This window comes from Lipotes vexillifer, unplaced genomic scaffold, assembly GCF_000442215.2.
Source record: "Lipotes vexillifer unplaced genomic scaffold, Lipotes_vexillifer_v1.1 scaffold920, whole genome shotgun sequence".
Classification (NCBI taxonomy): domain Eukaryota; kingdom Metazoa; phylum Chordata; class Mammalia; order Artiodactyla; family Lipotidae; genus Lipotes; species Lipotes vexillifer.
In genome coordinates this window covers 2,012,581-2,036,990 of record NW_006783413.1, presented here as the reverse complement: position 1 = coordinate 2,036,990, position 24,410 = coordinate 2,012,581, and the positions used below count along the sequence as shown (strand labels likewise).

At 37.1% G+C, this 24,410-nt stretch overlaps 1 protein-coding gene across 1 annotated transcript in view; it reads right to left on the bottom strand.

Moving 5' to 3' along the window:
• The window catches only part of ZCCHC7 (zinc finger CCHC-type containing 7), a 243,152-nt gene extending 225,556 nt beyond the window's left edge, over positions 1–17,596 (bottom strand). Inside the window, exons 1-2 of the mRNA XM_007456003.1 lie at positions 17,471–17,596; positions 12,129–12,759 (exon numbers count right to left, since the gene is read on the bottom strand). Of these exons, the coding sequence (XP_007456065.1) occupies positions 12,129–12,738 (610 nt within the window). The 5' untranslated portion in view covers positions 12,739–12,759; positions 17,471–17,596. The remainder of the gene's footprint in view (positions 1–12,128; positions 12,760–17,470) is intronic.
• Between the last annotated feature and the right edge of the window lie 6,814 nt (positions 17,597–24,410).

The following is a 24,410-nucleotide window of genomic DNA, read 5'->3' as shown; positions in this document are numbered from 1 at the left end:
TCTTTCCCTTTAGCAATCAACAAAATAACAAAAAAGAAAAAGTGGAAAAGTCACCCAGAATATATGACCATGTAAGCATGGGCACTCTTGCAGAAAACCAAGTCTGCAACCCAAAGCCATGGGAAATTTAAATTAGAGCAAACGGCCACAATAGGCAGGGAAATCTGTATAGATAAAAAGGGACTGCTGAGGTTGCAGGTATACTACTAAAGATCTTTTGAGATTAGTTTTATTAACTTTAAAAAATAATAAACAATAACTGTATCCACATCATACATAAAGAAAATTACATTTTTTCCCCTTAAATCAAAATATACATATGTGTGTGATATAGCTAAAGGAAGAAAAAGGATCCCCACTGCTAAATACTGAGAATCAGCAAATGAGAAATTTGTTTTACAACTCTATCTCCTTCTATACTTAAATAATGTTAAAAGCAATTGAAAAATTTAGTGAAAGGAAGTCGGAGATGAGACCCTTCGCTGCTGCTGTTAAATGGTTGCAAAATCACACAGCTGAACACAACTCCTCTTTGACTAACCATAAAGAACTATATACCAAAGTTAGTTTAACTAACCAAAAGTTGAAAATTAGATGATCTGTGGTACAACCATTACATTTCATGTGTTAAATCTGATAATAAAAGAAATTTCCCAAACTAGAACATCTCAAACAGAATAAAGGGACTTATACAACAACCAAAGCAGTCATGGTATTAAGTACCAATACAAATATTCCACAACTTAAGACTTGATGGATTTTTTTACCAGTAACTCACCTATCTAGAACATTGAGGTTGAATATTATGTTTTTAGGGAAGTATTTCATATACGTAAAAACCAATCATACTAGATTCAAATAAGAATACATTTATAGCAATACATAAGTTGTATTTATTCTCCCACAAAATTTATATCGTTTTTAAAGCAAACCCAAAAGGGGTGGACTAGATACAGGGTATTGAATGAAGAACAAAATACTAATTATATGGGAGTGAGGTGATTTTTCAACAATGAAATTTTATTGACAATTAAAATCCTCCTTAAAAGTAGAAAGTAATTCTATTTCTAAATAAAACCATTGACAAAGTTCATTTTTGTTTAAATCAGACCATCTAACATTAAAAAATGGCTAGTGCAATACAACGAGTTACAAGATTGATATGGTTGCACACCTTTTCTTTAAATAAAACCTTTCTTCAGTTAAATTTGCGAATTTATATTCTGAATTCCTCTCACCTGACTTTTCAAAGCCTAATTTTTGACTTACTTTAACAATCTTATCAGCCATAACCAGTCTGTTTCCTACATCTTTAGAGTTTCTCATTAACTAAAAATATAGAAAGAGTATTGAAAAGTCTTCTAGAAATTGGGGCTTTCCCTCCCTAGAGTAGATAATTCTGTAACAGGCGCTAGTTACAAAGCAAAATCAGAAGTGACCTACGCACTTTAAGGGATTCCCAACAAAACAGTTTCTCTCAATGAGTAGCTCTAAACAGCATTCTTTCATCTTGAGGTAATTATAAGATGACTATATATTTAGGCAAAAGCAGAAGGGAAGAGTAAAAATTTTTTTCCCATTATAGAATTATGCTGTCTTCCCTTAAAATATATTTGCAAAAGATGGGGAGAGCAGATGCTCTCAAGTCCACCGTTAACTAATTTTCAAAACTATAACTATGAAATTCTAATGTAAAAATGTCATAGAAATAAAAGGTACACACATCAGACAAGATCCACTTTTAAATAACCCATTATTAGACTGCCTTTATATCTGAATTCAAATATGTATTACAAAAATAATTTTTATCCCCAGAATTACATCTCTATCCAGAACTAATGCTGTTAGATCAAGTTTCAAAAACTAAAAAACAAGTCATATCTATTCTTGTAGATTATCTTAAGTGTATCTGTATAATTTAAAAAGAAACTGTGACCTTACACATGGTGGATGCTCAATTAAAATATGCATTTCCTTATTATCAGCAGAATCAACAATAATCTGGCAAGTAACTCAAAATGCCAAAAACTTAACCATGACAATAACTTTAATTTATAACAAAACAATGCTTAAGAGATTAAAAACTTTTGGCTAAAAAACTTGCAATAAGTCAACACTTTTACTTAAGTGTTAATAACCAAGAGGAAATTAGCAAGAGATTAGTAAATTACCCTGAAATTAAATACAAATTTAGCAAAGTCTTAAAAACAGGATCAACTTAAGAGTCATGAATTTTCTGAGTAGGCTTTACTCTTAGAAGGGGAAAAAAAGTAAATGTTCTCATTTCTGTACTTCTTTTGAAAAATGTTTGACAGTCTAATTGTATATAGTTCATATCAAATTCTACCTTCTGACCATACTATCTATAAATTATACTTATCTTCTTAGACAAGTGATCTTTATATATAACAGATTATTTTTATAGCAAACAGCTATAAGAATTTTATATTTAAACACTCTTTAGCCAGACATCAGGATTCAACTTCCTATGACAATTAGATAAGAATGAAAATCTTGCCATCTTATTTTATGCTTCTCCATTTCAAAACCAAACAAAAAGGCAGACCTGAAGATGTCTAATATTTTAATGGCAACAAAACTAAGTCATTAGTTCAATAAACATGCTATTTTCTTATAGCATGCTATTATCTTACATGCAATTTCCAACAAATTTAGTATATCTTATATGAAAATCAAATCAGTTTCTAAGAGAAACGTCAAAAAAAAAGTAAAATTTAATTCTCTCCCTAGGTACTTATTACTGTTGAAAAAAAAAGCTACTGTAAATGAATTTAGGCTAAAAGTCATAAGTTGACTTTGGAAGAATGCATAGCTAAGTTGCTGATCAACAATGAAATCACAAAAATTAGCGACATACAATACCAACATTCCAAAATGTTATTAAAATCCAACCCAAAGCTGCCTTTGCATTTCTGGGATTTCTAATGAGATTTTCAGTCTGCTGAACAATGGCCATAAAAGGCTGTCAAACTTCACTCCATTCACAAGTAAAGTTGAAATTGAACATTTTTATTTCTTCTCTCCCTATGACAACTTCACCATGGAACAGTGAATAACACAGCTCAAGTCATTATGCTAATTAGAAATTAAATAAAAAGATGCCCTCACAATAGTAAAGTGTAAGGTGACATGCTACAACTACAGACACAGTTCAAAAGCAGCTTTAGGGATTGTGTAGTGCACGCTTACAAAAGCTGAAAACATCAGGGAGGGAGCTCTTTGGTGCTCTCGGTTACCAGAACTCTAGCATGTGGCCACTTTTCAATTATAAGGCAGAAATTAAACTATACATCCATAAGAAGTAGGTCAAACAGCAACTCACTCTTACGACCTATTAGGCCATAAGATCTCTCAAGAAATTATAACTTGGACTTCCTTCGTGGCGCAGTGGTTAAGAATCCGCCTGCCAATGCAGGGGACACGGGTTCGAGCCCTGGTCCGGGAAGATCCCACGTGCCATGGAGCAACTAAGCCCATGCGCCACAACTACTGAGCCTGCACTCTAGAGCCCACGTGCCCAGAGCCCGTGCTCTGCAACAAGAGAATCCACCACAAGGCGAAGCCTGCACACCACAACAAAGAGTAGCCCCCGCTCACCGCAACTAGGGAAAGCCAGAGCTCAGCAACGAAGACCCAACGCAGCCAAATATATATAAATAAATAAATTTATTAAAAAAAAAAAAAGAACCTATGACTGACTGGTTACCTGATGAATGCAGAAAGGGGGGAAATATACCATCTTGAAGATTTGAAGAGCATTAAAAGGAAAGTTTAATTTATTTATATTTCCAAACTAACAGAATGTGTTCTTTTTCTATGTTAAAAGATGGTAAAGAACACAAGCTATGACGAGCCGAAGTTATATTTCAAGACATGCTCTACTTTCAACAGCCTTGCATAAAACACACATTTTAAGCAGCCGGTCATGTCCTTTGACTAACATATAGCATCTGGTCCATCTGAGAAAATTTTTCTATCTGCCATAAAGTTGCATGAAATATCCAATTTTTTAAAGGAAAAAAAAAAGGAAACATATGAGCAAGAAATAGGTGGAAAATACTGGAATAAAATAATAACCAAGAAATCTTCCAACAGCATATGCAGAACATAAATACCCTTTCTCATTTAGGCTGAGGCGGTTTCTGAAAGGATATGCTATTAAAATGTTTAATCATACCCAGCCACATATTAAGCCATTAATTAAACATTAACGGTATCATATAGTTTTAGGGTTTTCAGCTTTTATTCTTCCTCCCTGCATTTAACCTGGACGTTAAATCCTATCCATTCTTCAAGACTGAGTTCAAAGAGTTACTTTTCAATTCACTCTTGTACTTTGCCTATCTGTAATAATCTCTTTTAAAAAGTCTATTACATTCATCTGGAAATGATTATGTATGTGCTGGGACATCTCTTGTATTTGTAGAAATGTATTTAACTCTGGTAATAGAGTGGACTTTCCATATTGTCATGCACTTTAAGGTTTCTAAAGGCAGGGACTACATAGCACTTCTTGAATCCCAACACCTTAACGGTATAGTGTCTGTACACTGTAAGCATCCAGTAAGTAATTGTTGGATTGATTTTAAGACTTCAGATTTAGGTTTTAACTAGTAGATCATAGAATGTCACCAAATTAAATAAAATTTATTCAAATAAAGTGCCATACTAGAGACATGTTGTTCAAAAGCAACTTGGGTTCACCAAAAAATCTTGAGAACTTCTCATTTAAAAACACCAAGTGGAAGCTATATGCCCATGCTTGCCACAGTGATAGTGAACTTATCCTGTAGTTTGTTTTGTCAAAATATTTTCCTATTACATTAACTTAGTCTATCCATTGTCTCATTTTAGCTTATAACCTTAATGAAATAAAATTTATTATTTTCCCAATAAAGGAATTAAGTTACCCAAAGTCACAGGTAGTCAAGTAGGGAGCTGTAAAAGACCTAGTAGCCACCACTGAGAACCTATGTCCATTACCTCATTTCAGAAACAAACTTTAAACTAAGATTTGAGGGGTGAGTAGGTATCAGCCAAGCAAGGTAGAAACTGATCCAGGCATATATAAAGACCCAGATCAAATAAAATAGGACGTATTTGAAAAACTGAAATTCAAGTAGGTAACCCACTCTACTCAAATTTTAATTAGTTATCAAGTCTTGGTTGAGTGCCTTATAAATACCAGGGATTCAGCAATTGCCTCTAGATGAGTTCTTCAACTTCTGAAAATGTATCCAAAACTTTTATGTGCATATTTTTTAGGGGTGAAAGGGACTTGACACAAAAACAGTTAAAAGACTTACTGCACTAAGTCGTTAAAAGCCATAATTATACTTCAATTTCAATCAATTACTTCATGATTTTACTTTACTAAAGCCATAATTTCACTTCAACCTCATGTAGTACTATGTAAAGAGCACTATTCTATACGAAAAGGTAGAATTTCAATTAAATTCACCCAAGATTTGCTAGGTACCCACTATGTGCCAAATGCTGACAAACTATTATAAAAGAATGATGTACCCAACTGTACATATTGAAGGAGTTCTACATTAATGTAAAGTTCTACACCATAACAGTCACATACACTAGGAACTAACAGGTTTCTTCCACTTTTAAAAATGCTGAACTCTTCATTCTTTAAAACGTATTTTCCTTTTAAAATCTGAACCTATTTAATTTTTTGCTAAATCTAAATCTTTCAAAATTAGAGAAATGAGAAAGAAACGGTAAGACCAGGAGTATAAGTATAGGTATAAAGCATGCTTCTGAAAGTGGACTTAGACTATAATACATTTATTTAAAATACATTTTAAAACTGTAACAATTATATTATTCATCAACTATTTTAAATTACTATTCATTCACTTCCAAAAAGTATTTGTTACATGCCTAATGTGTCCAGCTCAGATTAGTGTAGCAGACACAAAAATAGTCTATAGTCGTAGAAATGAGAAGTATCTTTAGATACTATTATGAACTGATCTCCAGGATATACTGTTAAGAGAAAAAAAACAAGGTAGAGCAAAGTGTAGATCATAAGCTACTGTTTACTTCAAGAAGGGGGAGGGAGGATATGAAGATATATACAGATTTGCTTATATATTTTTTAATGTAAGGACAAACTATCAATTTTCTCTTAACAGTTACCCCTAAGAGGAAGGGTGGGAACAGGATGAAGACTGGACAGAAGGTAGACGTCTCTGAATATTTTTTACCTTGTCTTATTGATTTGAATTTGGAACGTTCTAAATATTTTACATAATTATGAAACAAACTGAATTTTTAAAAGGTAATACTAAATATTAACATATGAAAAGCAAAATGAAACAAATGAACCTATCTATGTGTCTAGCTGATAGCACAATCACAGGGAGAGAAACCTGAATTTAATTAAGCTTCTAGATCTAACTACCAATTCATAGGAAATACAGGGGACAGTGGAGTATGTTAAACAATATCACAAAATTCAAACTCAGGGAATTCTAGAGGATAAACAATCCAGTTAGTATAACAATTAAATTATAAGGAAGAAAGAAAACACATAGAAGAAAGATAAAGGAGGAACCTAAGATTAAAAGACATAAGTTACCACCCAACTGCAATAAATAGATCTGATTCAAATAAACTGTAGGAAAAAAAATTAAGAGCTCATCAGGGAAATCTGAAGGCTGAAATCTGAAGGCTAGTTATTTAATGATAAAAGAATTATTGGTAATTTGTTTAGGTGTGATAATAATATGATTGTTTCTTAAAAAGAAGACTTATCTTTTAGAAATACAAATTGAAATGAATGTATATGTATATAAATAAATGAATGAAATGACATGATGACTGTGATTTGCTTCAAAATAATACAGGGACAGGGAATTACATATAAGAAAAGATTGGTCATAAGTTGATAATTGTTGAAGCGGGTTTATGGAACAGTGAGACCATTACGACATTCCAGTTTTGTATACTTTAAAATTTCCATATGGGCTTCCCTGGTGGCGCAGTGGTTGAGAGTCCGCCTGCCGATGCAAGGGACACGGGTTCGTGCCCTGGACCGGGAAGATCCCACATGCCGCAGAGCGGTTGGGCCCGTGAGCCATGGCCGCTGAGCCTGCGCGTCCGGAGCCTGTGCTCCGCAACGGGAGAGGCCACAGTGAGAGGCCCGCGTACCACAAAAAAATAATAATAATAAAATTTCCATAGTTAAAAATTAACAAAGATTTAACAATTACTCCGAGAGCTAATAATATCCCTTCCCTCTGCAGGAAGATAAGTTGGTGATTATTCATGTATAACTCCTATAGCACTTACTCCCATCATTTGGCTGTCATATACAATAATCCTTGCCAAACTAGAGATCACCCTCACAAATTAAAAAACATGCTGATTTCCTTTGGTGCATCTTTTCTTCAACCAAGAAATCTGTCTTTCTAATAAATGAGAATTGCAAGCCACTCCTACTGGGGATAATAAACTAAAGAAAGTAAAGGGTAAGAATTTTAAAAGGAAGACAAATGACAGAGCAGGTATCATTTACATAAAGAAGCGTCAGGAAAGAGTAAAGAAAGTGAAGCAAATGAAGTTTGTTTCTAGACTTTAGAAATAAACTTCTACACCCATCAGTAGCGAGGGCTGAGTCATATGTTACAGGTACTGAAGCCCTGTGTTTTGGCATGGATTTATTATAAGCAGAGCCCTCATCATAAAGCTGTATATACTGAGGAAAGCTAGGCTGAGCACACTACCTAAGTGCTAGCTACATCACCAAGGCCCCCATGGAACCCAAGGAAGCTAATCGACAGCTTCAGATCATAAAATCAGAAAAGTATTAAACATTTAGAGGAAGAAAAAAAGAGGGAAAAATGTCTCCTGGTTGTATATTATCTGCCTGATCGTGTATTCTAATTGTGTATTAAAGCAAAACAAACGTTTACGCATCTCACTGAAACTCAAGTAGTGCGAAAGAACCTCATATTTCCACAGAGCAAGAGTGGTGCTGCACTCACTACTACAAATTTAACAATGGAAAATATGGATGTACTTACATAGTCCTTCAGATCTTCATGTACTACCTCAAATTCACTAATCCTATTTTTTAAAAAGTTTTAAGTTTTCAACCACATCTATCCCCAGGATTTTGAGAGACTTAACTCCAATGGTTAAGAAGAGACTTCCATTAATTACTTAAGCTTCTTATTATTTTTTGTCTCTTCAATGAAACACCAAGCCACTTAAGGCTAAAACTACGTCTTTTACCACTTTAAATCCCCTCTATGTATTCTACATAGAGTAGATGCTCAATAAGTGTTTGATCATTTAGCAATTAATGAAAAACAAAGTAATATATATGGCAAATAATTACTCTAAATAGTATTAAGAAGGCTTCTGAGGAAAAGACCTGTCCTCAAGGAGTTGCTAATCTCTTCTATTATACTGATATTTCAAATATGCCACAGTTTGCGGGGTTTGCGGAGGAGGGGGAGCAGTACACAAAATCATTATTGTTGCTGTTTAACAATCATCATCATTTCAAAAGTATGCCAGAATTTCCACAAACTTCCAATGACATGAAAAAATCTTTTCTCTAAAGACTATTATACAAACTGAACCAGATCTACCCCCACGTCTATTTATGATTGGGATAATAATGATTAGAAAGTAACAACACACTCAAATAGGCATCAGTACTGAATATATTGCCTATTAACTAGAAAAAAAAATAGGATTATGGCATTAGTAGATCAAGGAGCACAGAGTAGGGATAAATTTCAATATGGATAGTAGGAACATACACTGACTGTTTGGAATCAAGAATTACTTGGAATTACTTAGGTCTTAAATAAATATTTTTACCAATATTGCTAAGAAATAACAAAGAGTCTACCAGTATATCAAATAGAAATGTGCAACATGACAAGTAATCATAAAAACCACTGCAGTTAATTGGAACCCTCATACATTACTGATGGGGATGTATAATGGTGCGGCCACTGTGGAAAAGTTTGGCAGTTCCTCAAAAAGTGAAACAGAGAAATGCCAGTAATCTTATTCCTAGTTTATACCCAAAAGAATACCCAAAACAAGTATTCAAGTAAATACCTGTACATGAATGTCCAGAGTAGCACTATTCATGACAGCCAAAAGGTAGAAACACAAATGTCCATCAACAGATAAATGGATAAACAAAATGCAGGTATACAATAGAATATTGTTCAGCCTTAAAAGAGGAATGAAGTACTGATACATGCTACAATATGCATAAGCCTCCAAAACATTATGCTAAGTGAAAGAAGCTAGACACAAAAGGTCACATACTGGATGATTCTATTTACATGAAATATCCAGAATAGGTAAATCCAAAGACAGAAAGCAGACTTGTGCTTGTCAGAGTCTGGGGCAGGAGGTTATGAGGAGTGACTGTTCAATCGGTGCAGGGTTTCTTTTGGATGTGGTGAAAACATTTTGGTGTTTCCCTTGGATGTGATGAAAATGTTTTGGAACCAGATATAGGTAATGGTTCTACAACATTGTGAATGTATTAAATGCCTCCAAATTGAACCTTTAAAATGGTTAATTTTGTGTTAATTTCATCTCAATAAAAAATAAACAAATAATCCCCCAAAACACAGTTCAAGAACAGCCATGCTTCTTATTGTCTATATCATAAAATACTAAAATTGTTTTCCAGAGATTTCTCTATATACCTGATTACCAACTTTTTCTTCATTCCTAAAAGCCATACCTAAGTCCATCATTCTCTTTCCTCTAGAATCCTCATCTCCATATGGCTCAGCTACCCTTAACCCCGTCCTCACCATCCCTCATCAATCCCTTTCATTTTGCCCTGAGAAACCCTAGTTACATTATGAGCCACCATCCAGTTAACCTGCTCCTCTTTCTGTGGAAAGATAAGCTTTCTTTTCAATTTTTCAAGCTTTTCAGTATGTATATGTGAAATAATAAGATACCCAAATGGAAATATTTGGCACGGTGGACATAGAGAACTTGAATTCAAGAAAAGTCGCTGATCATCATGAACACATTAGTATTTGATGAAGCTGGGTGTCATGTTACGGGAAGGCAATTTAGAGAAGGAATAGGCTAAACGATTGTTTTGACATTCTATAATGTTTTGCCTAACCCTGGATCTTTTGGTTTCTGTCACCCTGCCCCAGGTATTACTGGAAAAAGTTATGAAATCCTTCAGAGTGAGTTCATTACAAGTTCACATTGTTTCAATTTTGATTGAATACTACTTTTAAGCAAGGCTTTTATTCTCTTATTGTTGATTTGTTAGCACAATGATTTCCAACCTATGAGCTTCGGACTCCTGGGAGCTGGAGAATTAGTTATCACAATGGGTAGCCAGAGGCATGCTTTATATAAGGCCATATATGTTGCAGACAGGCCTTACACAATATTTTTCAAATGTGTAGACAATGTTGTGGTTAATAAAATACAAAGTCATGTATGAGTGTACTGAATAGCTTTTTGCTAATATGCATTTTCTCAATTAACAAATACTAAAAATATAACTATAGTTATGTGGGGCGGGGGGTCCACAAATTTTTTTGAAGTTAAAGAAGTTGTCATCTTCAACATATTGGGATCCACTGCCTAACAGTATTCCCCATAGCACCTAAACATCTTTCCCACACTCTAAGCCTCTAAGTATCCCCTGCCCAATTCCAGACCCACTTCCACTTTCATTTTCCCAAGAAAATCAAACACATCCTCATATATTCCCTCATCTACCTCAATCCATCTGAATTTATTCTTTCTCCTCCACCTCTATAAATATTTGGTAATTTAGCAATTAAATGTCTCTTCCCTTTTAAGACTAATTCAGACAATATACCTGAGCCCATCTCTTATTTGCCTCCCTTACCCCAATCCACCAAACAGGTTTAATCTCTCCTTCAAGAGATTTTCCCCTTCCACCTAAAAATATTATCAACTCTCTCTTATTCTGACAAAACTTTACTTGATTCTGCTCTATGTTCTAGCTACTATCCTATTTCTTTTCTTCCTTTTGGTGTCAAATTCTCAGAGCTGGCCTACTACAGCCTGAGCCAGACACCTGTTTTGTAAATAAGATTCTGTTGAAATAGCCATCTCATTTTTTCTGATATCATGGCTGCTTTCCTACAACAAGGGCAAAGTTAAGTAGTTAGGCGATCCTATGGCTTGGAAACCTAAAATATTTCCTACCTGGCTCTTTAAAAAGTTTGTCGATCTCTGGGGCTCCAAAGCATGATCTATATTCAATATCAGCATTTTCTTTTGAGGACAAGTGGGTGCCATTAAAGGTTTTAGATCAGCAGTAAAGTACTGAGTAAAGGGCATTTCAAGACTACCAATTTAACAACAGCATACAGGGAAGATATAAAAGATCATTTAAGAAAATATTGCAAGAGACTACACATTAAGCATAAAGGGAGAAAAATAAAAGGGACTTTTTAAAAGGATAAGCATCAATACTAGATGACTATATGTGACAGAGACAAAACTAACACCAAAATTTCAATTCTCGATTATGTGGCTCTCAAGAATCTGCATTCTCTCCTACAGTCTACTGTAGACTTACAGCTCTTCATAGTTTCCTACATTACTGATTATGGAGTTCCTAAAAATCTTAATACTAATTCCATATCTTCTGTATACCAGGCATTCCCCATGCTTGCTATATGGCTACCTCCTGGGTAAGCAAATCGCTTAGGAAGAGCCAGAACCAACAGAGTTGGCCAAATAAGAGCATAGGGCCAATGTCAGAGTTGGATGGAGTACTCACCTGTGGTACCAAGCAGAGAGAGAGGGGAACTAAGATTTCAGGTCCAGAACTGGCTCTAGCCAAACAGGAAGAAGCAGTTATGAATTTGCTTATAGCAGAAGCAGAGTGTCTTTGATATCCTGACATACTTTTCTGATGTTCAGACAGACCACCATTAAAGTGGCCACTGGTAAAAGAGTCTCATGAAAAACAAGCCAAAAAACAAGACCAAAAGGTGAGGAATTAAATGGAGCAGACCCTAATGGTCTTTTGTTTAGGAAAAGCAGTCTTCCTTATTAAAGATGATACTACTTTTCATAATGGCCAATATGATACTAACCTTCATTAACAGAATTTTCACACCCCACAAGATTGAGAAGGATATCGTCATCTTTATCATCAACTTCACATCCCAGCAGCATCCAGCTTTCCACATTATCGCTTTCTGAAATGGTGCTCTCTTCCTCTTCACTTGAACTGACCTCTATAATCATGACCTCTTGGATTGTACCTGATCTCTCTCCAGGTTTAGTCTTCTCAATATCCCTCTTGCATTTCTTATCTGTCAACTCATTAGAATGAAGAAAAGCAGGAGGACCTTGGGTCTTTTCTTCTGCATGGACTCTAAAATTCTTTCTTTTACATTTATAAATACTATCTTCATCAGACAGTGTGATGACCTCTGACCCATCTGATAGCTGGATGACCTCACTATCTGAAAGGATAATTAAGTTCTTCTGATTTGGTTTACTATTGAATGATTCAGAATTCCCAGAGTTCTTCTCTTCATGTTCTTCCTCTGTGATGACATTATCAAGATCTTGGGCATAATGAACTTGGCTGTAGAGCTGAAATTCCACCTCACTATCAACACTCAGTTCACTAGATGACTCTTCACGATAAAGGTCATCTTCATATGCTTCTATGGTCTCATAACCACCAAACATCATGGAAAGTCAGTAACCTTGATGCTGTAAAAGAGAAAGTCATAGAAAGAATATATTTTAACAGCTCAGATCATGCCTGTTTAGTGCATAATGATATCACCTCTTAGAGCTAACTTCTGTGAAGGCCATCATTTTTCTCAATGACATATTAAAATACCTTTTTCTCTTAGAGTAGTACCATTTTTCAAGATTTTCTAAATTGTTATGACACACTCTAATAATGCCCAGCCCCTCCCAAATGAAAATTACTGCCAACAAACTGAGTTACAGTTATTAATGGAAATGTTATATTTCACAAGTATGTTAGAAAGGAAAAACAGGTTGAGATCCACTGTTTCAGACACCAATCACTTTTTCTCCACAATGTTAAAAATCACAAAAATATTTTAGGTCATTCTCACTACTATTCCACCCATTCTTCATCTTTTCCCTGGCTCTGGTTCTGTATCTCATCTTTTCTGGTATACATTCTCACACAGGAATATTACTTCAATTATGACTAAAATCCACAAAAGGACATAATTATCATATTTAGTGTTTTGGTGTATATTTGTCTTCTCAATTAAAAAAATAATCTCCAGGCCTTCTGATCTTTGACCAAAAGAATACATAAAAATAGCTGATAAACTTAGTTTATTTCTGTACCTATAAAGATATGTATGAAATACAAACTAACTGAAGACCTAAAATAGAGGTAAAACTCAGCTTTAGGAGCACTTTACTCCTACTGTGAGCACAGTAAATCCTGCTCATCCTTCAACTCTGTTTAAATATCACTTCCTCGGGGAAGCTTTCCTTGACCCACCAAATTGTCGACCCTTTATAGGTTTCCACAGCACTTTACATTTCAAAACATTCACATTTCTAATTACTAGTGCAATGTAAATTTCCCACAAGCACAAATCACATACCCCAGGAGGGCAGGAACTATATGCGCTTTGTTAAACAATGGATCCCCAAAACCAAGCAGAGTAACTGGCATTTAGTAAGACCTCTATAAAGGTCTGCTGAACTAACAAATGAATAAATAAATGAATAATATCATCAGGTATTTGTTCTAAAGCACTAATAAATCTAATTATGTCTAAAATATGAAAATTATGATGAGATGAATTTCGTAGCTGTCTCCAACTATTTCAAAGATTCTCATATCATCAACCAAAAATCTACACAGATGTTTCAATTAGGTACTAATGGAAAACTGATCAAAATGAGAGTGCTGGAAAAAAACTCATTTTTGTTTAAAAAAAAAAATCAGGCACAGTATAGAGAACAATTAAAAATGACAATTTATTCTTTCTACTCTACTTTTAGTTATACAGATACAATTTAGAAAGACTAGTTGTTTTCTTAGTTTATCAATTGTCTGCCCAAAATGTCAGGGTACTTTTGGTAATACAACCTGCTGACTCCAAAAATCAAATGAACAAGAGCCAAAAATGTACTACACGCATGCTGGAGTTTCTTGTTTTACAGACATAAAGAAACCAACTTTTGTTGTACACCTTAAACTTACACAATGTTATATGTCAATTATATCTCAATAAAGCTGGGGGGAAAAAGATGATTAAAAGTTCTGAGTTAACAATATTGTATATATGAAATCTGCTAAGAGAGTAAACCTTAAATGTTCTAACCACACACAAAAAAGGTTAAGATGTGAGGTGATGGATGTGTTAACTAACCTTAATGTGGTAATCATTTCACAATATATACATATATCAAATCATCATGTTGTACACCTTAAACAATGTTGTCAATTATATCTCAATAAAGCTGGAGGGGGGGAGACCCAACTTTTAATGCCTTTTTTCCTTCTAAAAGGTACAATATACCTGTTCCCTTCTTGCACTGTCCTTCAGGTTGCTATGCTGTTGTCATACAAGTTGAATGTGGCTGTCTGAAAAGTAATGCTCATAGCATTTATCAGTTTATATTGAAATGTTAGCTTCAGAGGAATACAAATAAAAGATGAATCCTTTCCTTTTTATTTAATAGGTAAATTAATTCTAAAAGAAGTCAAAGGAATTATGCTTCCTTCCAAATCCTCACTGGATCCATCTTGAGGATCCAGTGTGGACTTAAGATAAAACATAATTCCGGTGCAGCACAGAAAAAAATTAAAGAGCTAAATTACAGAGTTACAAATTTGTACTACTCTTGGAGCCATCCCAAAGGAAAGGGATTAAGAATAGAGCCATAGGCACACCTGTGAATGTATGCCAAAAATAAACTACAGAAATAAAATAAAAACAGACTTCCTTGGGTCTAAGGGTTTATCTCTTCCCCTGAAATGTAGAAAAATGAATTTAACAATTTAGCCCCTATGGCCTTTAAGAGGATTTTGTCACTTCTGTACTGAAAATTGTGCTCAGCATAACCGGCTCTTCTATTTATGTAGCTTATGTATGCCAGAGTTAAGGTCTGCCTGAGGCTGTTTTGGTTTATGTTACTACTTTAATCACATTCAGACGCATTTAGTTAACTTTTTAAATTCATACTCCAAGGATGAATATGAAAAAAATACATATGTATATAACTGTCTTGATTCAGAAGGACTTCTCAGCCTTTTGATCATTGTACACAATTCTCAAGCATATTTAATTAGATAACATAAAGTCCCTATGAGAGTCACAAAATTTTAAATCTGGAAGAGACCTTTCAGATTATCTCATCAACCTCCTCAATTTACATATAAGGAAACTGAGGTCCAAAGAGATAAAGACGCCTATCCAAAGTTATTTAGCTGGTTAAGAACACAGCTAAAACTGATTCACATTTCCCTGATTAAAAAAATAATAATCCTCATTTTGAATAAAGATTAAAAAAAAAAAAAACCTTCCTTCAAAGCTAAATTTGCAGTGGCTCTAACACCTAAATTTACCTAACAAATATCCATTTTATTTCCGTGGAGTTTAAAAACTATAAAAGAGGCATTTTAATTGGAAAGAAAAGCATACATTTCAATTTGTCAGTTTACCATCCAAGAGCTTCCCAAGTTGGTACACAAAGGCTATAGCAATGCCATGACCAAAAAAGATGGCTCTTATATAAGAACTTAAAATATCAGTTTGGGAATAAAACTTCTCTGAAGAATTTAAATGGCTTACTATAAAACAGCTATAGAGAATAACTGCAAAGGCTCTCGCTGTTCAAAAGTGAGAGCAGTATTCATTCACCGATTTTTTTTAAACTAGACAACTTAAAGCTTATTTAAGCTTTCAGATTTTATTATACAATCTTTAAAGACAACATTTCTGCTCTAACAGTCTACCAACTGGTCATTTCAGTCCTTGTGCTCTTATTTCTCTTCAAAGAACTTTTAGCCTAGATACTTCTTTTTGATGAGATAGTTATCCATCTCAAGGAAATTTAAATCAAATTCACAGCTTGATATCAAGCCTAGTTTTCTTTAGAACGTGATAAGTGATTAACAGTTTAATTTCAAATTAAAATTTCTGACTTAGTGAGCTATCCTGATAGTGACAGATTTGAAACACTACTGACTCTAGCGTTAAAATTTCTGTCCACTCTTCGAATGGGGCTTTCAATTTGAAGTAAATCAAACTGGGACAGAGAATTCAAATGTGGGAAACAACGGTCACAAAAAAATTCAGACAGAATACAAGACGCTGGTGAGAGAAAATAATGCTAAATTTATTCAGACAAGTCCAGCTGTTCCTGACATAAAGTCTTTATACACTAACTAATCCTATCTCAAAACACTTCCTTCACCTTTCCCTCAGCCCTTTTTCCTGTTATTACACAGTATCTTATCCTTGAAGTTATTGTCCAATCCTCACTTCCACTTCTTCCTCAGTTTATTCCCCACCCTCACTCAGGCTCTCTTGAAAACAGCGACAGTGAATTATCCCCAAAGCACAATACCGTCTGAAATATACACACAGCCGAAAAATTCAAAACACAAGAGTTTTGGAAGGGACCTGAAAATCATTAAATTGAACACTCATTTTATACACTGAGAAATGGGCTCTGAGAAGCTTATTTATTCATTGCGCATAAAAGACCTCCTAATTCAACCCCGTAATCTGAAATCAAGGTAAATACAGCCTAAAGAGAAGATTTCTGGAGTCACCAGCGCGAGTTGGTGGTGGAGCCCCGGCTAGAACGCAGGCCTGCTGACTCTCCAGACAGCCAGTTTTCCCACTACATCTGCAACTCTTGAAGTTAACTGCCGGCTACGATGTGAAAGATAAAGGGAATCAGCGAACACAGTCCAAGTCTCCTTGTTTTACGTGGGGGAAGGGGCCCATCTCCCGAAATTTTTCTGTGCACACAGCTGCAGCTGCTGCTTCTGACTGCTGACGCTGGATTTGGCCCAGGACTGTTCGGTCCTCAAAGGCCGAGCCCTCTTCGCGTTTAAATGACTGACCGGCTTTCCTAAAAGACAGGGGAACCTCGGGGTGGGGGGGTGGGGGTGGAGGTAAAATAGGCAGAAACGCCACTCCTCACCGAGGCCATGGGCGCCCAGCCATTTTTGAACCACGGCCTCAGGCGTTGGAGGGGCAGGGAGAAGCCCAGCCGGTCCGCGGAGTCGCGTGGAGCAGAGCTCGACTGAGAGGCCAGGAGCCGAGCCCCGCCACGAGTAAGGGACACAGTGGGGACGCAGAGGCCGGCGAGGGGACACGCGCTAGTTCCACAGCCCAGCGGGCGAGGCGGAGGGCGGGCAGGGGTCCCCCGGCCGCAGACGGCTCGGGGTCCGTCACACACATACTCACTGCCGCGGCTGCGACCAGGAAGCACCAACCAGGAACCAAAACGCGTAGAGGGACGGGGAGGGGCGAGGACAAATGAGGTAAGAAAACCGCGTCCGCGCGAACCCGGGAGAAGGGAAGGCACTTCCGGGGAAAACACAGCTCCCGGGAGTCGTCTTCCGTCCCGCCCACCCACTAGGCCTTCTGTACGCATGCGTAACAACTATTAACCCTTTCCTTTCCCCTTGATGTGCCTGTCTTGCTCTGGTCCTTCCCCCCAACGGCTTCTTTCACAGATATTTAAGCTGCATCTGTGACAGGGGACACCATGTTTGAATGACTTGCACAGAAGATATGCTACTTACCGAGCAAAACCGGGGAGAGTTAGCGCCTTTCTGTGCTGGCGAGAAAAACTACATCTACCATGATGCTCCGGGGCGAGGTTTAGCCCGGGCTCTTCCTCCTTTACCCCTGACCTCGGAGGACACGCTCCATGCGCCACGTGGCGCGGGAGCGGAGCCGAGACCCAGCAAGGGGACGAGGACCGGTGCGGCAGACGGCTTGGCTGGTGGACTCGGGGAATCCCAGCGAGGGAGAAGCCTCTTTGAGAGCGACTCGTATAGATCCTTCTCTCGAGCTAGGTGACCTTAGGCAGGTCCCTCCCACCTCTAAGTTGAACGTAAACTTAGTTTACACTGGGGCGCTTCCGGCTCGTTTTTTCCACTAGAATACAAGACGACAAGATTTAACCCTTTGTGAACCTTGAAGAGCTGAACTCTTGCGAAAGATTGAAGTCAATACTGGTCCCTTGGAAGCCTCCGGAGGCTACAGATTGTGTTGGGAGCCCCTAGCTTCGGTTCCTCGTCTCACACCTTATTTTAACAGTAATACTAAACCCAACTGTACATCTTTATCAATTCGTCGGCCCTTGGCAACAGTCTTGAAAGATAAGTTTGACATTGATTATTTTTGCCAACATTTATCGAACATGTGTTTAAGAGCCAGGCAGTGCTAGCAATTGAGAATATAGTGGTAGATGTTTTAAAGTCTCTGGTCTCAGAGCTAGAATCTACCTGAGAAAGCAGAATACAGATAGTTTGCTTATAGTCTAAGAGTTTGACCGGAAAAATAATTAGAAATTTTAGTTAGCATTATGGTAAGTGCTAGGAAGGAGGACAGGATACAATGAAAAGGTAAAATTGGAGGACCCATTTTGCAGAGGAGGAAACAGGCTAAGAAATGGGCCACAGAAATTACTAGATTGTTTATTAGGTAATGTGTATTGTGTAGAACAAATGTTATCTTAAAAATAATAATATACTGAACTTTTATCAAGTGCCAGGCTTACTCCTATAAATTTACTATGTATAAACTTTAAAATTTTAACAACCCTTTGAGGTTGAGAGTTTTTAAAAAAGGAAATAGATTCAGAGGTTAAGTAACTTGCCCAAGGCCACAAGGCCAGGAAATGCTCCCAATTACTATGCCCAGTGCTCTCACTATTACTCCTGTATTCAACAAAGATTTGCTATGTTCCCATGCTCAAAATGCTTAGGCACCCCCAACAGGTTATGTCATAAAACCTAGAATTCTTTGGATGTCGTAAAGAACACTTCATGAGCTGACATCTGCCTACCTCTTTACCACCATGCTGAATACTGGGCCGTTGCCAGAACACACTATGGCTCTATCACATCTGTGCCTTTACAGAGAGCATTCCTACTGCCTGTAAGGTCCTCCCTGTCATTCACCCTACTCTGCTCAAGACTGAGTCTTCAGGGAAATTTTCCAACTTAACCAGACAGAACAGGCATTCCTTCCCTGGGCTCTACTACACTTTGGACAAACCTCCATCAAGACAGTTATATTGCCTTAAAATTGTCTCCTAACTGGATTGTGGGCTCCCAGAAGGCTGAAGCTTTGACATTTTATCTTTGTGTCCTCGCCAGCTAATATAGTGCTTGACAGACAGCAAGCACTCAGGAATGGTGTTAAAGGAATGAAGGACCTCTAACTACCTGAGGTTCTAGGAAACCAAGAACCAGATATGGATCCACTAGCTATCAGTTCAGTGGGAAACATGTCATGACTCCAAATAACTGGAATGCAGTGTAGTGTTCCATGATACTAACATGGTGTAAAGAGCTGCAGGGACCCCAAGGATACAGAGATTTCTGACCAAGAAGAGTAGTGTATATATACACGCACCCTGCCTTTACATGATAAGTTCTCATTTAGACGGGTTTTAGAAATCACGAGATTCAGTCTCCTATTGTGATGGGGAAACTGAAGTTTTGCCAAGAGTCACATGGCAGAGGCAGAACTGTGTGTGTAATCCAGGTCTCTGAGTCTCTCCCCAAACCACCTCACACTGTCTCTGGCCCACACCTCTTGAGATCACAAATGGTAGCATGCACAAATATCCTGGAGCCTCTCTTAGAATGTCCTAAGGAGTCCATTTGTTTGAGAGAGGAAGCACCTGCTTTCACCAGGGCAGTGGCAGTACTACATCAACAGTGAGCAGCTGAACTGGGGTGAGGGGCCAGGAGAAAGCAGAAACCTGCTGCAGAGGGCAGGCCAGGTGGGGGATATAGTGCAGCAGGATCTGGGCAAGTGACTTACCCTTACCCTTCCGTTGCAGAGGGAGGAGCTACCTCCTTTATTTTATTCTGGTTTAGTGGTACCTAGAACCTCTGAAAAACTAATCATTTTGACCTTTTATCAGTTGCCTTTCCATTACTATCCATTCACTGGCAGCCTACTATGTAATGACCCCTTGTGAGCCACTTCAGATATATTGTCTGCCAGATACATTGTAAGGGAGTGTTAGCCCATTTCACTAGTGTGGAAATTGTGACTTGGCGAGGTCATGTGACTTGCTCTAAATGACAGAGCTGGTATTCAAACTCAAGTCTTGTCTGAATCCAAAACCTATGCTCTTTTCTATGCCCAAACTGCCTTTCAAAACTAAACTCCTAGAGGGTGGAGACTATGATGTCCTGCTTCTGTCTCTCCAGTACTTAACCCAAGGCAGAGTATGTTTCAGGCTCCCAGAGGTCACTGGTGGAATGAGTGGATTCAGCATGGAATGTTTGCCAAATGAAAGCCTGGGTGCTGTATGAACAGTGTTGTGGAACAGCAAAGGAGGGAGCTGCTGGCTGCTAAGGAGCAGTGGAGAAGCCTCCTGCAGAGGAGCAGGCCAAGTAAGTGGTTAGTAAAACAGCAACAGCAGTCCAGCATTCTAATCGTAAAAAGAGCACAAACAGGCAATTCACAGAAGAAATCCGAAAGGCCATGAACTATGATAAGTGTTCAGCATCACTAATAATCAGAAAAATATGAATGACCTCATACACTGTGGATGGAAATACAAATTGGAAAAGCCTTTTAGGGGAGTTAGTTGACCATATCCATCAAAATTGTAAGTGAGCTATGTTCTTAAATGTATGTAGAAAGATTGTGATAGAAAAAAAAGGAAACAACAAATATTCATCGATAGGGAATGAAATAAACAAGGATACAGCTATACTATTTTTTTAAGTATGCTGCTTTTAAAAGAATGAGATAAATCTGTATGTACTGACATAGATCTCCAAGACATACAGTTAAGTGAAAACAACAGGCAAATTGCAGAGCAATAGGTGTATTATGTACTCATTTTTGTTATAGTTTAAAGAGTTTGTGTGGCTGTATATAGATATGTGTGTATATAATGCATAGAGAAAATAGTGGATGGATGTCAGTAACAGTGGTTACTGACTTCTGAGGAAGGAAGTGGGAGTGGAAGGGAATAAAGAGGGACTTTTCACTTAAAAAAAAAAAAGACGTAATTCAGTGGGAAGAACACACATCACTTCTGGGGTACTCCTACCAAAGCACATAACCTGAATATAATCATGAGGAAACTATGAGACAAAAACAAATTAGGGAACATTCTACAATATACCTGACTCTTAAAACACTTCAAAAATGTCAGTCATAAAAAACAATGACTGAGGAATTGTTCCACGCTCAAGGACAGTGAAAGAGACATGATACATAATAAATTTAATTCATGATCTGGGATTTTCTTTTGCCAGAAAGGATATTATTGGGACAATTAGCAAAATCCAAACAAATCTAGATTTGATGACAGTGCTGTATAGCTGTTTTTCTCCTGATTTTTATATTTGTATTACGGTTATGTAAGAGGATGTCCTTGTCTTTTTTAGGCTGTATAATCTGAAGTACTTGCAGTAAAAGGACATCATGTCTGAAACTGATTCTCAAGTGGTTCAGAAAAAAATTGTTTTGGGGGCAAGGGAAAGGGAGAGAGAACAGAGAAGGATAACACAAATGTAGTAAAAAGTTAACATTTTGGGAATCTGTGTAAAAGGTATCCAAAAGTTCTTGGTACTAATTTTGCAATTTATATCTAACTCTGAAATTATGCCAAAATATAAAATTAAAAGGAAATCTAAAAAGAATAAGAGTTTGCCTGGTGGAGAAGGCAGGGGGAATCTTCTGGCAAAGGAACAAGATAAGCAAAGGAAACTGACAAGCATGAGTCTTGCATTGAGAAACAATCAGTGGCTCTGAGTGTTCAGAACATGGCATGGTGTGGGGAGAGCGGGAGGGGAGAGAGTAGGAATCGTGAGCAACACAACCCACAAATGGACCCAGTTCCCTGCTACCTAATATCAGAAATGAACGTTAAGCCTTCTTTATGCCCAGCCTCAAGCCCTGCAAAAAATAACTCGAGTTCTTATGGCTGCCCTGTCATTTCATTGACAATATCTCTTCATCCAGTGACTATAGAATAAGAAACCCTAGGACAGTGGCTGAAAGGGACGTCGAGGACAACTCAACCATTTTGCAGAAGGGAAAACGAAGACCCACAATGAAGGCAGGATTTGCAAGTTCCCAGCAAGCGTTAACACTGGCTTCCAGTTCACAGTCCATTACTCTTTCTATTGTGCAAAATCCTGAAAGGTTGAGGCAGAAATAGAGACTGACAAGTGAAGTGAATGTTACCCTTTAAAGTTTGGATGTTTTTCATTTGCCACAAATACAGACTTAATGTCAGTACAGTTTTAAAATGTAATTATAGAAACTTTTTCACTTAAAGCCCATATGTTGCAGCTGGTAAGCAATATTCAATTCAAGCTCCTAGTCTGAGGCAGCAATCAAGGTGATTCTCGGGAATTCTCAATGACATTGGTACCCATCTGGATTTGTTGAAAAGTTTAACATCCTTTTTTATTATTCATGATTTTGCAGTTCTTCACATTGCAAGGTGATGGAGAGAGCACACAATTTTCATCCATGAAATCATTTTTGAAAATTTAGACATTCATATAGATGGCTTTTAATTTTTCTTAGAGACTGCTTTTCTTTATAAAATCATGAAATTTAAAAAATATACACCATAAATTAAACTATATAAATGATAATATTCTCATTCTAATAAAATCCTAGGGATGAGGAGCTAGTATTTCAAGGACTGTATTCTCATTCGTTATTGTTCCTAGTTGGAATTGTGTTCCTCAAGGCTTAGGTCTAAGTGACTATATAACAAACATTGAGTAGCAAGACTTTTGAGATTCTAATTTATTTAAGAATCATTAGATTCCATACAAAAAATCTCAAAGCACGTCATCAATAATGTGAGGTTACAGAGAAACATGTGATGAGTCTTTGGAGGGCCCTACCAGGAAGGGAGCAACTTCACGGTTTGAGGGGTTTTAGTGTATTTTTAAGAGAGACGTGAGCATGTTTGTGGCTGTGGGAAAGTAGAGAAGAGGTTGAAAAGGCAGGAAAGACTTGGGAATGATCAATCAAGTGACCTACCGAGGTAGACAGGAGGGGATTGGGATTGGCAGTTTCTCAAACTCTAATGTGCCCATGAATCACCTGGGGATCTTATTAAAATTCAGATTCTGACTCAGTAGGTCTGGGGTGGGGCCTGAGATTTTCCATTTCTAACAAGCTCTCAGGTGAACTTGATGCTGCTGGTCAGTGAACTACACTTCGGGTAGCAGAGGGGTAGAGTTGTGAATTGTGTGTTCATTTGCCTGTTTCCCTCCAGACCCTGAAGCAGAATCCTTCCATATAAACCCTATTGCCCAACACAGTACCTGTCATATAAAAGTTTGTTGAAAGCATTGAATATGAAGATGTGCATTTGCCATTGTCTATAACTATGGAAAAATGAGGAGGAACCCTAATAGTCAAATGACACAAGACTGGATAAGTAAATTTTAGCACAAGTATAGTTTGGAGTATTCTTAAGTAATTTAATTGGTCTTTTGAAGTCCATATGATAATATGGGGAAATTCCTATGATAAAAACTTAGAAAGCATGTGAATTTTTACTTATATGATAGCCACTGTGTGAAATTATGCATTTGGGCAAGAACCAGAATGGAATAGAAAAAGCAAGTTTGATATGTTGGAGCAATAGGATCATAGATGAATTTTTACATTTAGATATCTGTCAGTGTTATAAAAATTCAGGTGAAAAGTAACACTGTTACACATATGAAAGAAAAGAAATCAAACATGGATATTCTAACTGTAGCAAATCAAAGCAGAGATGAGTAACTCCTACACATGGTAGCTTAGATTGGGTTTGTATGTATGGTTTAAATATATATGTATATATTAATTTTTCTTGGTGCATTCTTTTATTCTGACTTGAAAGCTTCTTTCTTCTTTTGTCTCTTCTTTCCTTCCTTTCTTTCCTTTCCTTTCCTTATGCCCCTCTCCCCTCCCTCTTTTTAAGACATCTCTCCCGTAAGGAATTCCCATTCCTAGTGATAGCTCATCAAAGGAGCACATGAATAGCTGACATTATGTAATGCTTTGACATTTGGCATTCCCAAGGCATTACCCCACCCCTGATGCAGAATAAGTTGTCAGAGCATGAAATTGGTATTTTTACATATTCTTAATGTACAGATGTCAGTCTGAAAACCATTC